We start from the raw sequence: 18,016 nt of genomic DNA on the forward strand, positions 1-18,016 counted from the left end.
AGGGCTCTGTATTCGAGGGAGCAGTATGAGGAACAGAATTGGGTGAGTAGTTATTGAGGCTTCAGTCAAAAAAGATCTTACTATATAAAATAGGATTTATTACATTTATAATTGTCGTCTTTTCGAAAGGAAAGTGTTGAAATATATTTATTTTCTCCTTCAACCCTTATGAAAGTAAAAGGATCTGTGCTTGTCTGTCCCTACAGAAGGATCTCGCTAACCACTGAACCGATATGGTTCACCTTTGCAATGTAGCTTCTAGGTCCTAGGAAGTTTTATAAATATTTTTGGGAGAAGAACCACCATAAGAGAAATTGTCCCAGGATTTTTTCCAATTTTTACTTTTTAAAACTAAAATGAAAAATAAGTGGTGCTCGACTTCCACAAACTCAAGTGTCCCATGCCGCTAGTAAATCTTAAAAGTAACATGTTTTTATCTATTTTGTGCAGTGTACCATTATACTTAACCAAAGAGAAAATGCCTCTATAAAAAATTAACCTTCCCGAGTGATCGATAAATGAAAAATGTAACAAGAACAAATTATACGTAATAATCAAATCAAAGAGGTGTTGCATTCCAAAAATTTTGACTATGTAACTAATAAACTACAGATTTTATCATTGCCTCTTTGAAAATTTAAACTTATCATTAAATTCCCTGCTTTTGGTATGATCAGTAGGTTGCCAACTAAAAATAACTATATAATTTAAATTCACAATTTAAATTTTAAAAAGCGAGATCTTTGATAATTAAGACACAATTATTTTTTTTTTAAATATCAATTTTTTTAATGATATAAAATTGTTCTTGTGTGTTGGCAACTGTAATAAGGTAGGTTTAGATAGTTGCGCGGCATTCCATATCTAATATGCGCGCCTACTCTTCCCGCACAGCACACACACTTTTGGACACCGGTTCATTATTTTGAGCCGTTAAGCATGAAATTTTAATCGTAATACGATAAAATTATGTAAAATTGATTAGTGATGATGTGCAAAAAGTAATTGTTTATAAACCTAGTCTTTCATTATTTAATTTATTATGTTAAACGTTTTTATTTTTGCAATTTTACCGCGCATAGCCTCAGGATGTGTGTGTAATTACTGAATAAATAAATAGTTTAAAACCTTCCCTGCTGCACAGTGCACAAGCTTCACGGTAAAGAATAACAAAATGGGAATAATGGTTAGAGTGTAATCCTTCGGCATACAGACAGACAGATTAACAGTCAAACATACTTAAAATTCTTTTTGTTTATATATTTTTTTTAATTGCAGAAGTAAAATGAGCACAATTTACGAATTTAACGCGAAGGACATCGATGGAAACGAGGTATAATAACATTTCAAATCGTTTACCGTCTACAGCCCCTGTAGGTCTCAAGGTGTACTTACATAAAACAAATAATCTTGGAGGACATTTGTTGAGCGGGTTCATTTTGTCGATTAAAATATAGTTGAGGTACTATCCACCAAAACCTTCGCGAGACTAATAATAAGAATAATACCTAGTCAGTCCGTTATTTTTATAACTATTTAAATTCTTAGTCAATTTCATGTTCATTTTTGTTTATTTACTTGAAATAAGGCAAATTTTTAATCTTTAATTCATATTGGGATATTAATTAGAACTATAATTAATTAAAGCTTCAAAGATTCGTTTTCTTTGATATTTCTTCCTTAAGGTTTCCCTGGAGAAATACAGAGGCCATGTTTGTGTCATTGTTAACGTTGCGTCCAAGTGAGGGTTGACAGACGTAAACTACAAGTAAGATAATTTGGATCTGGTGCAATTCACGGGAAAATGTCCCTGGTATTGATTATCGTCAAAAACCTACACATAATTAGGCTAATAAACAATCTGGAATAACCTGGATGTAATGTTGCAAAGAGAAAGCTTCTATCAAGAATGAAACTAGTAAAATAAGTCAGCACTAACGCATTTTTGAGTAATGATTATATATTCCAGTTTTTTTTTTATAAGCCTTCTTTTGTCGGTCAAAATTTAGCATAATCTAAACATTACGCCGTTTGGTAGTTAGCAGCCTTTAAAATTCATAGTTTTTTTTGGAGATAATCGATACCAGGAACAATTTACCGTAAGCTGCACCTGATCCGATAATTTTCATATTTTTTCATACTAAAGTTAATATTTATGATTTATCTAAATTTGTCTGTTATAAAATTATATTAATTCGCAAAAATTCATCACTATTCATCAGCGTTTCGGAGCCGTTTAATTTTGATGCGGCATCGGCTCCAGCTCCGGCTCCTACCTTAAAATTAATATATCGATTTTTGTTCATTATTTAATTTGATAAAATAAAATAAATAATATAAAATATTTTGCTTTTATTTGATTAAAGCTGTGTAAAAGTGAAGGATGTGTGTCTATTTGTTAAGTAACAATAGTTTTTCAGTTTATTATATGGAAATAGACCGTTGCCAAATTATAATATTACTTTAAAAAATCATTATAGCTAATCTGGAGCCGTTTTTAACGAAAACTACGGCTCCGGCTCCACCAAAAATGTTGCTGCTCCCGGCTCCGAAACGCTGCTATTTATTCATTACCTAAATAATAATTTAATTCCTTAGCCCCACAAACTTGCGATGTGACTTTTTTGCAATTGTTTTTTTCTATTGTAGACAGCTGGTAGAGTTATATGAGAAATACTCTGAAGCTAATGGTTTACGTATTCTTGCCTTTCCTTGCAACCAGTTTGGTGGTCAAGAACCTGGCACTGAAGAACAAATAAAGGCAAGTAAATGCAGTAGTTTTTTTTAATAATAAATAAATAGTAGGTATTATAGCCAATGCTTTTTACTTAATAAAAAAACACTGTATTTATCGCTTCTAGTAGATTTGCCTCTAGCCAAGGGGTAGGGAGGGTGAATAAAAACTACCCCGGAAGCTCCCCTAAAAGGGAGAACTCAATTGGTTTGGGCTAAAATATGAAATAAATAAGTTTTTTTTTAACTTTACAATGATTATCAGGGTTCTTTTATATTTTATAATTTGAAAAGAGACAATTTGGATTTTTCATGTTAGCAGATTAAATATGTAAGTAAGAATGTTTTCCAGTATGGCTTCGAATCCGATATTTTAATAAAAATCATAAAGGGGGGGTTTTTTAATGCAACCATCTCGTAATCAGTGAGCAAATGACACTTAGAATTCGAATTTCGATCTGAACTTTTGCATGAGTAATCCTTGGTAGGTCTATTTTCCCTAAATCGAACAAAAAGTTGGAAAAGTAACGGCTAGCGGCTCAGCCGTTCAGCCGATTTTTGCCTATTTCCATCATCAATTACGTAGGAATCGACTTTTTAAAACATATTTTTGGTTTAATTCATGTTAAATGATAGCAATGACCAATTTAAAAACTTCTAGTACCAACAGCTACCGTCTAGAACCGTTTGATAGTGTTTTGAAGTAGAAAAGAGTATTATGTTGAGAGAGGTTTCGTGACTAATTTGCAGTATAAATATCAAAAAAATGGCAAAATAGCTGAGCCGCCAGCCGTTAGCCGTTACTTTTCCAACTTTTTGTTCGATTTAGGGAAAATAGACCTACCAAGGATTACTCATGCAAAATTATAGATGGAAATTCGAATTCTAAGTGCCATTTGCTCACTGATTACGAGATGGTTGCATTAAAACCCCCCCCCCCCCCCTTAGATACCTTCGGCCCTCGAGGCAAAACAAATTGGTTTTAATGTTACCATTTTTAATTGTAATATCCGCGGAAAGCTGTATATGATACGATGCGATAAATAACTCTTCTAATGTCTTTATAAATACAAATTATTGTAGGAGTTCGCTGCCAAGTACAATGTCACTTTCGACATGTTTTCAAAAATAGATGTCAACTTCTCCTCCGCCCATCCACTCTGGGTCTTCCTCAAGTCAAAACAGGGAGGATTCATGATGGACGCCATCAAGTGGAATTTTACTAAGTTTATTGTTGACAGGGAAGGCAACCCTGTCGCAAGGTTAGGTCCCAAAGATAATCCCATTCCCCATGTAGAAAAGGCTATTGAAAAATTGTTTGCCGCCACCGAGCCGGCTAAAGTGTAATTTGAAAATGTTTTAATAGGAAAAAATTCTTAGTATTTCTTTTTTGAATTTGAATATTTTCATTATTTTGACAATATTTAATCATAAAAATAAATATTTTATAATTTACACAAGCGCACATGCCAAATAATTGGATATTTACCTAACTATTTTTATTTGTTGAAAAAAAGAATACTCAATGTTATTAATTCCTGAATTTTTCTTATAAACTTTGCAAATAATGCCATAAAATTTAAAAATTGTGATAAATAATAATATAGTAGCAATCCTATCAATGGGCATTTCTGAATTTTATCTTTATATCATACATATTGAACCAAAAATTTGCAATTTTACATTTTATAAGCTTAATTATTGTTGGAAAAAAAAACTGATGGCCATAGGGATTCTAACAATGATAATCAGTCCTTAAAGTCATTTTGAATTGGATTGATTTGATGATAAACAGACATCCTTTGGCTTCTTATGTATACAAATAATATAATTTTAGACACAAAATGGATACCAGTAATTTAGAAATAGTGTTGGATGTACATTCTATGAAAAGAGAAATAATTCGAGTTTTAAAGGTAATTTGTTTTCATTGGCATTTAAGTAACCTTTCAGTTTTATTGTGGATTTCAATTGATTTTGGTGTAAAGAGTTAAGTAAATAGGATTAAAATTTTCGCGTTTGATAACATTTTTCCAAACCCATATAAAATTCAGAGAAAGGTCGGGTCCTACACCCCCCCTACAAAATTCAGTTCTACACCGCTCCTATAAAACGCGGTAAAGGATATCTGTAAATGCGTCACATCTCTTGTGATGCGCAGCCTATGACCGTATGTGACCGCGAGATCCTGCATTTTCTTGACAGTTCTATCATAATCTTTTACTTCTAATGTTGAGCAGTGTGTAGCTGAAATATATTTAAATGAGCTAAAAAAATACATATTCTGTTTTGCTACTTTTAATTTTTTTATTGTCTTCAAATGAATTAAGTTTACTTATCCTAATATTCAAACTTAATCAATCTACGAATATTTTCCTCAGTTATATTTTCTAATTTAAATATGTAAATTTTTCCTTTAGATCTTTCACACGTAGTCGTACATATATGCTCCGAGTACACATAATTTAACATGAATTCACATGTTCAAGTGTGCGGGATGTAACCAAACACCAAAAGATTATCCGTCCAATATTTTGCATAAAGCCACCAACACCGTTAGTTCTATACAAATACTTTACATAATCTTAAGTCATTTTCTGAAATTTTCAAATAATGAACACTACGTCTAAAGTGAATTTATTCAATCTTTGTCTGTATACGTGTTCAGAAATATCTCAAAAACAACTGTACCGATCATGATGTTTGGTTTTTTGTGCGGGGACGTTTTAGACTATTTAGCAAGGGGTAGTAAGTTGTTTCAGATATGACCCCGATTCCAGAGAAAAATCCCCTCCCCTTTTTATAAATGTGATGATTTAGGTTAAGTTACTAGCGTAATTTAATGCCAACAAACCTTTTAGTTTAAACTTTTGAAACAGCAGTTAGGATAATATAAATTTGAGCATCTTAGTTGTGACGCATAATGCGACTATTAAACACAAATACAACTTGTAGAGTGACTTCGCAACTTAATATTGTATTTTTTTAGGAAACAAGTACGCGAGGATTACTAAATACAACAAAATGGCTGGCAGAAATCAATTTTGCTCTAAGGAAAGAAACATTGCTTCAATTGAAATTGTTTTTTTTACTTTTTCTATAAAACGACATAATCGTTTCATTTCATTTTGTTGGTCTTTAATATTAACTTAAGTTCATTTTTGCAGGGTTTCGGATCCGGATCCGCAAGGATCCGCAAAAAAATGCGGATCCGGATCCTTGGACTCAAAAAAATGCGGAAAAAATGGAAACCAATCTTTAAGGTTTAGGTTCAGACTTGAAAATTAAAAGTATTTTTGACTTCGAATTAAAGAAAAAATTTTTTTTTGAAAAATTTGGGGATTTTATTTTTATTGTCAAGGATCCGGAACCGGATTCGGTAGGATCCGGATCCGCACTGACCAAATTTTGAGGATCCGGATCCGCATACAATCAATGCGGATCCGAAACCCTGCATTTTTGTATCAAATATGTTAAAGTAGCCAAAGGTTTTTTGTTACTTTTTAGTAGCGAAGCTACTCTATAATTCACAATGTCCGTCCGTCTGTCCGTCCGTAATTAATGAATTGGGGGAAACGTGATTTTCTCGGCTCCTATAAAAGATAGAGAGCTGAAATTTTTTGACAACATTCCCATCATTAAGGAGCACAATTAACTATAAAACATCAATGGCGGTCGGACTGCTTTATAGCAGGTTTTAGGCTATTTTTTATATTTTTCAAATTTTCCCCATATCTTTGGTGTTTATGGTCCGATTTTCAAAATTTTTTCAGTTAAAGATATCAAAATCAAATTTTCCGTCATTTGAAGAAAACAACAATGACGGTCAGACTGCCTTTTTGCAGGTTTTTGGCTATTTTTATATTTTTCACATTTTTCTCCATATCTTTGGTGTTTATGGTCCGATTTTCAAAATTTTTTCAGTTAAAGATATCAAAATTAAATTTCCTGTCGTTTGAAGAAAGCAACAATGACAGTCAGACTGCCTTTTTGCAGGTTTTTGGCTATTTTTATATTTTTCACATTTTACCCATATCTTTGGTGTTTATGTTTCAATTTTCATAAATTTTTCAGTTAAAGATATTAAAATTAAATTTCTGGCGTTTTATGAAAAGAAACAATGGCGGCCAAACTGCCTTTTAGCAGGTTTTTGGCTATTTTTATATGTTGATATATTTCCCCATATCTTTGGCATTTTTGGTCCAATTTTAAAACTTTTTTGCATTAACAGTTTCAAAATATTTTTTCCCATTGTTATGTGCATCTAGTATGTAATTTACTTTAACCATCTTCATCATACAAAATAAAACAAGGTTTCATGTTTATTTTCTCTAATAAATCTATTATTGATTTTAAATCTACTTTTACGTATTCCCATCCACAATTTTTGTGCTTCGCTACTTATGGATGTTTTCATCCTTGTTTAATTACGGTTTTATTTGAAAACTTTTTTTTTTACCCTCGACACGTAGCTCATCCGTTTAGAAAGTGTTGGGTTTGAATCTCAGTCCAAACTGCGTCATAACGTTAAAAGTATACCTACTGATTATATTTTTGATGCGGGACATTAATAGTTTTGATGGGAGGTAATGATAAAAAAATCAAAACAGGTGGCGCAACTCATTACTATGCACATTTTAGGACTTTCAAACAAAGGTTCAATCAACGGGTTGGTTGGTGGTTGTTAGTTCTATAAAGGTCTGGCCTTACTTTGCTATCAACCGTCCTTGAGGTAATAATAAGGTATATGTCAATTGAAAGTGTTTATTTTGATAGAATATATCCTGAAAATGCAGACACAATGATGAACACAACCAGTATTCCAGGTTTGACTCATTTTATTTTTCGTACGTAAATTCCTTTTTTTAATGCTGTGTTATTAAAGGAAAAGAATAGAGGGGGCATGAAGTGAGCTATATGTAACTGCCCAAATTGCAGGGGCCCTGTCCCGATTTTGTATTGGGTCTTTCGAGTAAAGCTAATGGCGTCGGAAATATAAATACAGCTGAGTCACTACAACAACAAAAAAAGAAAGCAATTTGCCAGTAGACAAAAAAATTAAGGGTCTCCGCCATTTGGGCCAGTTAGTTGTCTGGGTTATATCAATGTCTATATTCATATATTTATTGCTGTGTTAACGCATTCTATTATGTTTCAAATATAAATCAATGAAATAAATAATTCAGACGAAAGTCCAAGCAATTTTGTGTTGTGTTCTTCTCCCTTAGTTAGAGATAATTGAGTGAATCCAAATCAATTTTTTAAATACAGTTAAACCACATCCCAAGAGGAAACTTTTTTTTTGCAAAATAACCTATCATCTCACTCTTATAACAAAGACTATAATCCTTGTTTACTCAAAAGTGTCAGAACGTCTCCCCTTATTACCCCAACTAGCCATATTAACTAAAAACTGCCCATTGATAATTGGCCGCACCGCACAACCATGCACTTTATTAGCAAGATTTGATTCAGAGATACACAAATATTTATTTAGAAAAAGAATCAGTTGAAAGTGGTGAAGATAAAGATGCGTTTTGTTTGGCTAAATCATATTTCCATCTGAAAGAGTATGACAGAGCAGCTTTCTTTTCTAAACCTTTAACATCACATAAAGGTAAATATATGTTTGGTCTTAAAAAGTCGTGGTAGTTATGATTTATTCCGTTAATAATCAGCAATTTTTTGATTTACAAATAATGATGAAAACATCTATAAAAGCGAATTAAAGCTCTCTAATCAAACTGTAGGAGAAATGAACATTAACTGTTTAAGGCCGTAATTTTTTAGGACTGTGTTATAGAATTGTTTCGCTTAAAAATCCTAAACTACCATTAAGAGCTTTCGAAACGGACGGATAGACAAACGAACCATTATTATAGTAGAGCTTCGCTTTCAAAAATCCTGAGTTTTAGATTTTTAGTAGCGAAGCTACTCTATAATTCACAATGTCCGTCCGTCTGTCCGTCCGTCTGTCCGTCCGTCCGTCCGTCCGTCTGTCCGTCCGTCCGTAATTAATGAATTGGGGGAAACGTGATTTTCTCGTCTCCTATAAAAGATAGAGAGCTGAAATTTTTTGATAGCATTCCCATCATTAAGGAGCACAATTAACTATAAAACATCAATGGCGGTCGGACTGCTTTTTAGCAGGTTTTAGGCTATTTTTTATATTTTCCAAATTTTCCCCATATCTTTGGTGTTTATGGTCCGATTTTCAAAATTTTTTCAGTTAAAGATATCAAAATTAAATTTCCCGTCATTTGAAGAAAACAACAATGACGGTCAGACTGCCTTTTTGCAGGTTTTTGGCTATTTTTATATTTTTTACATTTTCCCCCATATCTTTGGTGTTTATGGTCCGATTTTCGAAATTTTTTCAGTTAAAGATATCAAATTAAATATCCTGTCATTTGAAGAAAACAACAATGACTGTCAGACTGCCTTTTTGCAGGTTTTTGGCTATTTTTGTATTTCTGACATTTTTACCCACATCTTTGGTATAGACTATAAAAGTTTTAAAGATTTTTAATCAATATAATAGATTTGAAATCTGCATAAAATTTTAAGGATTTTTTATAAAATTCGTTTTTTATATAATTCTTTATTTAAAGGCGCAAATACGATTTAAGTTAATAAATTTTGACCAATAGGATAGCTGGATTGGAAACTACCTACGCTCTAATTGGTTGAATGATGTACGTCACTTAAGCTTCTCCAATCAGAGCGCAGATAGTTTTCAATCCACCAATCACAGATCTCAAAATTATTTAACTTAATTTGTATTTGCGCCTTTAAATAAAGAATTATATAAAAAACTAATTTTATAAAAAATCTTTAAAATTTTATGCAGATTTCAAATCTATTATATTGATTAAAAATCTTTCCAACTTTTATAGTCTAGTTTATAGTCCAATTTTCAAAAAATTTTCAGTTAAAGATATTAACATTAAATTTCTGGTGTTTTAAGAAAAGAAACAATGGCGGCCAAACTGCCTTTTAACAGGTTTTTGGCTATTTTTATATATTTGACATATTTCCCCATATCTTTGGTATTTTTGGTCCAATTTCAAAACTTTTTTGCATTAACAGTTTCAAATTTTTTCCCCCATTGTTATGTGCATCTAGTATGTAATTTACTTTAACCGTCTTCATCATACAAAATAAAACAAGGTTTCGTGTTTATTTTCTCCAATAAATCTATTCTTGATTTTAATAAATACACTGTAAATCTACTTCTACGTATTCCCATCCACAATTTTTTGTGCTTCGCTACTTATGGATGTTGTCGTCCTTGTTCGGTGTATAATTTTTAGACCCATTTTTGTTTTTGATGTTTGATTTTGAATGTCACCTATGATTTTTTAATACTGTATTATTTCAGGAAGATTTTTACATTTTTACTGTCGTTACCTGTCATCTGAGAAGAAAAGATTGGACGATATGGCAGAAAATTCTAATAATCCTGATGATAATCAGATGGCTGTGTTAAGGTAATCATAATTTTATACCTGAATATTTTGTTAATCCAACAGAAAACTAACCTTTTTGATTGCTAGACCTTTGTCTGGAAGCTGTAACGGTGTGCAATGTAATGAGCTGCGCCTGTTTGCAGTCCATGGCATCATCCCCCCCTGCGAGACAAAAAAAAGGCGCAACTCATTATATGCACTAGGGGATTTTTCCCCCCGGCTTTTTTGAAATTCAACTAGTGCAGTTGCAATTATTATGCCTTTTGGTGAAAAAACACTTGTGTAAAAATTTTAATCATTTTGGACAAGTATTATGCCCAGTAATTTCACTTTGAAATTTTGACGCCCCCCTTATGGGGGTCAAAAAATCATTGCATCAGAACTATGGCTTCATGGTGCTCCCTGAATAGGTCTTGAGGAGTAGAATTAGGATTTTTTGAAATTTTCAAAATATCTCGTTCCTAGCCTGAAAAAAGTTCAAAAACCCCTAAAAAACGCTAATTTTGTTCAATTTTCAAAAAAGGTCGTGCAACGTTTGGTCGTCTGAAGGACATTCGACCATATAACCATGCACATAATAAGATCTCGTGGTGTATCCCGTCCTCAAAGGCTATCTGAAGCCAGTTATGCTTGACTATTTCATTTCAGCGGCCTCGTCCCTAATTTTTTTTTTAAATAGATAATCAAATTCAAATTCAAATATTTATTGGGACAAAACAACATATACATTTAATATTCAACATTCATAAATGGTAATTACATTGCATTAAGAATTTATTAATAAACTATTTTTTATATAAACAATGAATACTATAGGATTAACACAATATAATACAAGTATCCAAGGACTGAAAAACGCCTGAGGGCGGTGTTGACAGCCTTTTAATTTTAGACTTCGATTTAAATGTTTTTTTTTAAGCGGTCTTTTATATAAGTAATATATGTACACTATATACAGCAATATTCCAAGAAGGATGTTTAGGAAAAGTAGGGGGGGGGGGCGGGGGGGGGGGGAATAGGAAAGTGGAGAAAAAATGGGGTCTCTGTGCGATTATAAAAAATTTATATATTTTAAGCAATCAAAAGGTAAGCTACAGGTTGACTTGAACAATCATAGATCAATGTTAAGGTCACAGGAGGGACACAATAGCCTTTCACAGGCAACTACAATACTGTCTAAAAGCTTTCTTTTCAATTTTTTTTAAAATTTAAATCTAGAAGTTGCCTGTTCCACTATAAAGCTATTGTTAATGAAAAACGCATTCCAGGTGGCTGGAAGAGTACAAAGTGGAAGATTGTTAACCAAGTTTAATCTGGCAAATGGGATGCTATAATCTTCTTGGTTTCTAAGCCTAATATTACCCTGGGACATATGTCCTCGTGTTTTCCACATGTTAAAAAATGAGCGAGGGGCTATGTTTAAATTCATACATGAATTTAACTCTAAAGTATTGCACTAACAATTCAAATGGTAGAATTTTCATTGTTTTAAATAGAGGACCAGTATGGGCTATATAATGAGAGTCTGTAATTGCTATGATTGCCATTTTTTGCTTGATTTCAATAGATTTTAAGTTACTTTCATACGAGCTTGAATAAATCAAAATTCCATAGATTAAATGACAATGAAATATAGAATAGTATAAGGTTTTAAGTGCGCTCCTAGTTAGAATTTTTTTACATTGTCTCAATATAAAGAGAGCTCTTGAGAGCTTTTCATTTAATTTCTGTATTTGATACTTAAAATTATGGTTAGGGTCAAAGTAAACACCTAGAAATTTTATGGCTGGAATTTCAGATGCATTGTTGACATATTCAATAGGTTTAATAAGGTCAGGATTAGGATTACTTGCACTAGAGTTATTCTCATTGATATATAAATGAATATCATCCCATTGTATTGATCCTAAGTTAGAATGGAACACTGTAAATTTAGTTTTATCAGGATGTAGAGAGAGCTGATTGGATCGAAACCATGTAGAGATTTTTTGCAATTCATCATTTACAAAATTAGCAAGTTGATTTAAATTAGACCCTGAAGCTAGTAATGTGGTGTCATCACAAAACAGCAAACTTTAAAGTAAAGTACAGTTTGGAAGATTGTTGAAAAATATCAAAAATAAAATCGGACCAAGTACTGATCCCTGGGGGACGCCCCAGGTTATATCCAATTTAGAGGATTCAGCATTTCCTAACTTAACAAACTGTTTGCGCTCTGATAGATAAGATTCGAACCATTGCAACAAATTTCCATGAATACCTATTTTTTTCAGTTTCATTAGGAGAATATGTTTAGGAACACAATCAAATGCCTTTTTAATGTCCAAAAATAAACCAATAGTGTATTCATTTCTGTTTATTGCCTTGGCCACGTGATCAAGTAAATGAATCATAGGGTGAAAAGTTGAGTTAAGGTTTTGAAAGCCAAATTGAAGACTATCAATGATATTGTTTGAAGCTAAATATTGTTTCAAAGCTGTGGCTATAATCTTTTCAAGAATTTTGGAGAAGATACATAGCAATGAAATAGGTCTGTAGTCATTCACACAATGCATGTCACCCCCTGTCTTAAAGACTGGCGTTATTTTGGCTATTTTGAGTTGTGTTGGCACTTTCCCTGTTTTTATGGAAAGATTAAATATATGACAGAGAGGATTTTTTACAGAATCAATAATCTTCTTAAGTATAAAGGGGGACAGACCATTAAAATCAGAGCTTCTTTTATTTTGCCATTCTAAGACCACCTCAACTATTTGAGCAGGGGTAATTTCAGGTATTGAAAAGATGTGTTCTGATTCTTCAAGGTAAGAATCAGGTGGTCTGTCAGATGGTTCGATCCTTTCATTTATTTTACTTGCTATTGAGGTAAAATGTTGATTAAAGGTATTACAGATATTTATTCCACCTATGACCTCATTATCATTAATAAATAATTTATCTGTGACAGACTTATCCTTAGTATTAGAAAGCCCAGCAGCCTCTTTAGTAATTTCCCAACATTTTTTGGTATCACCATGATTTGATGTTAAAAGTTCAGAATAATATTCTTTTTTTCTATTTCTAATAAGTCTATTGTAATGATTTTTAAAAGAATTAAAACACTGCCTGTTATATGCTGTTGGATTCCTAGACAACACTTCATAGAGTTCCATTTTTTTATTTCTTGCCACTAAAATTTCAGGAGTCATCCATTTTTGGATACTATGTTTACTCCTGTCAAATTTAACCTCTACTTCACAAAAGTAATGGTTAAAATAGCTATAAAATATTGAATTAAAATAATCCAAAAAAAATCGTGATTTATTGCTCACTTTTAGACAAATGAGAGCAGAACTTGAAAAATTGCACCAAAGAGATGAATTAGGAAGGTTCAAGTACAACTTAAAAATTCAAGTTTTCTGGTTTCTTTTTTTATTTTGTTGATTCTATTTTTTCTAAAGAATCCATCAAATAAAATAACATTGGTTGGGAATTGGTTTTCAAATTATTCTGTCAATATAGTTATCACATCGAAAAATTTATTATTTCTACCTCTCTCGTCCACAAAAAAAATATCAAGTTTTGCTAGTAGGTCGATCGACTTTCCCCCTTCCCTTATAAAAACTTAAAGCACACAAATAAATCAAACAATCAATAAGTTGTTCTTAAACCTTAAAACTGCCTCAGATGCATATCTACTGTACATATATGGAGTTGTGTTAAGAAAGCTTTCAATTTCTGAACTTGCAATAACTGTCCTCATACAAAGTATAACAAGTAAGTTTTTAATTTTTTTTAAAAAGCGCAGCCTCTCTATGAGTCTATACACATCTGTCTGGAAGTGTAAATGGAAAACAAAAAATGTCTGCCCTATAAGAAGAAAACAAAAGTTTTAGACATTCATATTAAGATTAAATCTTAAATTTTCAAAATATTCTAACGATAGTTTTTTGAGAAAATTAGATTTAAAAATTTCAAGTTCAATTTTTATTCCCTAGGAGTTAACGCATAATCATGACAAGAAAAGCAACGATTATTTATTTAAAATTCTGAACAAGTTTGCTTTTATAAAGTTCTTCATAAAACCACTCCTGAAGGGAGTTAAGAGGGGGGAAGTTTTGACACATTTGCGTAAACACTGAGTATAGGTTTTATCTTTGGACTGAGAGGATAGGTTCAGAGGATAGGTTATTAGGGATAAAATCATTCATATATGATGAATTTTCCCAAGTTTTGAGCTTTTTTGGATAGGCCTCCAGGTTCAGGAGCTGCAGGCCTCCAGGTACAAGAGCTGCAGGCCTCCAGTAGGTCTCTTGGACAGGTAAAAAGGAAAATTATTTTTTTTAAAAAAGAGATAGAGGTCAACTTATTAACAAAATATGCATCTTTTTACTTCAAATATGTAAATAACATTTAAAAATATGCATATTTTGTCATATAAAATGACCTCAGGCTTTTCAACGACAAAAAATTTATTTTGATTTTTACCTGTCCAGAGACCACCTGCAGCTCCTGAACCTGGAAGCCTATCCAAAAAATCTTAAATCTTATGCTAATTTGTCGTATATGAATGATTTTTATCCCTAATAACCTATCCTCTCAGTGCAAAGATAAAGCCTATACTCACTGTTTGCGCAAATGTGTCAAAACTTCCCCCCCTCTGAATGGCCATTTATCAGTTGCTTTGCCTTAAATAAGTCATATATGAAAGACTTTATAAAAGCAAAGTTGTTTAAAATTTTAAATATATAATCTTTGCTTTTCTTGTCATGATTATGCGGTAACTCCTGGGGGATGAAAATTGAACTAGAAATATTCAAATCTAATTTTCTGAAAAAACCCTCGTTAGAATATTTTGAAAATTTCAGGATTTAATCTTGATATAAATGTCTAAAACTTTTGTTAAATCCTTATAGGGCAAAACATTTTTTGTTTTCCATTTACATTTACAGATGTGTATAACTAGTCTTTTCCCCTCGTTAATAATTTAGTTAGAATGTTTACAGCAACAAAAAAGTAAGTCGACAATCGACATTCCCTCTTTCAATAAAGTCCGCTAGTAATCGTATAATAACAATTAAAAGGACTCATTTATGATAATAACCTATTTAACATTTAGTAGATAATTGTATTGTATTAAATAAAAAAATATCTTATGTAAAATAATTTAAGTATATTCAAAAGATTTCACCCACAACCCAGTTACTTTATAAAAGAGATTTCTAATTTTGTTTTTAAGACAAATGGCTAATATTAGATTTTTGGTTTCCACGACTATTAAAACTACTGTGCTTGATTACTTTAAATTCTCAATTAACAAACACTTCCCTCACTTGTTTTCCCTCATTCATGATAAAAGTATGTATATATAAACAAGAATGATAACCTCCATAAAAGCGAAGTTCTCAAATCGTCATTTTAAAGATCAAATAAATATTGCCGTCAAAAAAAGTTTAAAATCAGCTTGTGTTAGATGGACGTTCTGGTAACAATTACAGAGTTGCTACGCTTTCTAAATCGTACCTAACTGTTAAAAGAATCACCATGCAAAGTTTAAAGTTGAAAAGACAATTCTAAAATACTGAAATTATCGAAGAGGGCCTTTCTTCAATGTAGTTGCGCTACTAACTTAAGAACATCATTGCCTCTGTAAAAAATTAATATCGATATATTATTTCTTGGATATTGCACCAGATTTTCCTTTACTAGAATAAAGTGGTACTCGCAGCAGGCTAAAATAACGATACCATACTAATTTACCTCAATCTTTTCCCTCCTAAAGGATTAGCGAACCAATAAATAAGGTCAATATTACACAACGGTCTAAGGGTGGAAATTTGGCAAAAAAGTCATGATCAAATTTTCTTATTTTAACTTTATATTATTGATTTACATACCCCAGCGCATGCATAATGGACAAGGAAAAGAAAAAATAACGTTTGGAACTAAGTTTATTTTTACTTCAAAGTTGGGTCAAATCAATATTTTTTGAAAGTCAAAAATCTACTTTTTATTTTCTACCTAGATATGAAAAATAATTTTTTTTTTGCATAAATATCTAGTAAAAACTAATTTCGTTCATATTCTTTACAAATATATACACCAAATCAATAAATAAAAACATTTTTATTATATATTTTACCTTATAAGTGTTAATTTTATGCTTTGAAAGTAAATTTATGAAATAATTTTCGTCATTTTTTTATTGAAAAATTTAGCAAAAAAAATTAGTTTTCGTCATTTTACTCCTAGTTGCGCTACCGACCCCATACCAAACCATATATGATTCTAAATTTTGAGAATATAATACAACTTTTAGTCAAGTTTCCAGAGTGGGGTCGGTAGCGCAACTTTAAAAATTTTTAATCTGAAAATTGCCTGTAAAACCTAAATTTGAAGGGGGGGGGGGGGGAATTACAAATCATAACAGCAATCTTAATTTCTCTGTTATTCCATTACTATTAAAGATAATTGAGTAAAACTTTTTAAAATTAATCAGTAATTACTTGAGGAACAATAATTTTAAAAGAAAACCGCGACTTACCCGCAGTTCCCGCAAAAAAAGCCGCCGCCCGCAAATTTTAAAAAACTAATTTTTTAATTTTAGTGTTTAGGGAAGGTTTTTGCAACTCTTGTCCTTAGAAGGAGTGTGCAAAAATAAATTTTGTAGTAGCGTAGCTACTTTCAAATTTGCTAAGTCTGTCAGTCTGTATGAACTGATATGTAAACATCGTGAATTTCTTTGCTACTACTCAAGACGGTTGAAAGAAAATCTTTTCAACAACCATCTAGTGTAAAATTTATTTGGTCCGTCGGTCTGTTGTTAATTCTCTTACAGACATTAGATATCTATAGGGAAAATTTGATCTACTACGCAGTTTTATTTTGTAAGAAAGCTGATTTTTTTGTGGTGATTAACTCACCAACAAGCATCTACTCTTTAATTCACTTGGTCCCCTCTGTCTGTAAAACTCTAAGAACATTAAGATTTCAAAGAGTAAATGTGTTTGTTTCTTCTGTCTTTTTTTGAAAGATACAAAGCATTTTTATGTTATGATTTAGCTGGCAAATACTGTTTTAGTCTATTACTTGGTCTACCGGTTTTTCTTCACTGTTCTAAAATGAATTAAAGTTTGTTTGATATCAATTTTATGATGGTTATCTTATTTTTGGTTAGATAGGGGGGGGGGGAGGGGGCATAGATACAAAAAATATTTAGTTCAGTTATGAGAATTCTTTTTTCCTTTAAAACTCAGTCTGATACTTTTAAAAACAAAATTAAAATTTTAACTTCTGGTTTGGTATTAGAAAGAGGGGGGGGGGGGGGGGTGGCGGTGTTGGCCCCTGTAGGCCATTGAAGGACAGTACTAAATTTAAATAGGTACTTATAATAGTAGACTATACAGGTAGAAAAATACTTTACAAAAAAAAATTAATCAATATCTTTAATAGGAAGCTCGATTATTCAGTCTCAATATTCATTTTCTTTAAGTTTTAAAAAGACCTAACCCCTCTTAAATAAATTATAAATATTAAAAAGCAGTTGTAAGTGGATAGAAAAAGGTGTATTATAATACTTTTATTCAGATAGATCACACTTTTTTATTGACTCCAAACAGCCAAATGAGGTAGCAAATAACACGGCGGAATTCGGCGGTAGACGGCGGTTTCAACGGGAAATCCCTATTATTTATTAATAATCGTTTACCTAGGGTAGTAATTGAATCAGGGAAGAAACTTGGTTCAATTATCTTTAAAAATAACAGAGTAGTAACGAAAAGTATATTTTAAAAATCACCCCTTTTTGGCTACCCCCCCCCCAATCACATTCCTGT

At 31.8% G+C, this 18,016-nt stretch overlaps 2 protein-coding genes across 13 annotated transcripts in view; both read left to right on the top strand.

Annotated features, from left to right (window-relative positions):
* Positions 1–1,203: 1,203 nt before the first annotated feature.
* LOC145309665 (phospholipid hydroperoxide glutathione peroxidase-like) lies at positions 1,204–4,578 on the top strand. The gene is made up of 4 exons (XM_080150350.1): positions 1,204–1,333; positions 1,686–1,768; positions 2,650–2,761; positions 3,817–4,578. The coding sequence occupies exons 1-4, from the start codon at positions 1,286–1,288 to the stop codon at positions 4,078–4,080; spliced, it is 507 nt and encodes a 168-aa protein (XP_080006476.1). The 5' UTR covers positions 1,204–1,285; the 3' UTR covers positions 4,081–4,578.
* The window catches only part of LOC145309448 (cell division cycle protein 23 homolog), a 32,111-nt gene continuing 18,621 nt past the window's right edge, over positions 4,527–18,016 (top strand). For all 12 annotated transcript variants that reach the window (XR_013876520.1, XR_013876521.1, XR_013876525.1 and 9 more), the window contains exons 1-7: positions 4,527–4,649; positions 5,723–5,785; positions 7,508–7,559; positions 8,231–8,350; positions 10,115–10,223; positions 13,520–13,564; positions 13,867–13,958. Coding sequence is in view for 4 of the 12 variants with exons in the window: in XM_080150339.1 (XP_080006465.1) it covers positions 4,578–4,649; positions 5,723–5,785; positions 7,508–7,559; positions 8,231–8,350; positions 10,115–10,223; positions 13,520–13,564; positions 13,867–13,958 (553 nt within the window). In the remaining 8 variants the exon portion in view is untranslated. The remainder of the gene's footprint in view (positions 4,650–5,722; positions 5,786–7,507; positions 7,560–8,230; positions 8,351–10,114; positions 10,224–13,519; positions 13,565–13,866; positions 13,959–18,016) is intronic.

This window comes from Acartia tonsa, chromosome 2, assembly GCF_053477335.1.
Source record: "Acartia tonsa isolate MP-2025a chromosome 2, ASM5347733v1, whole genome shotgun sequence".
NCBI classification, from domain to species: Eukaryota; Metazoa; Arthropoda; class Copepoda; order Calanoida; family Acartiidae; genus Acartia; species Acartia tonsa.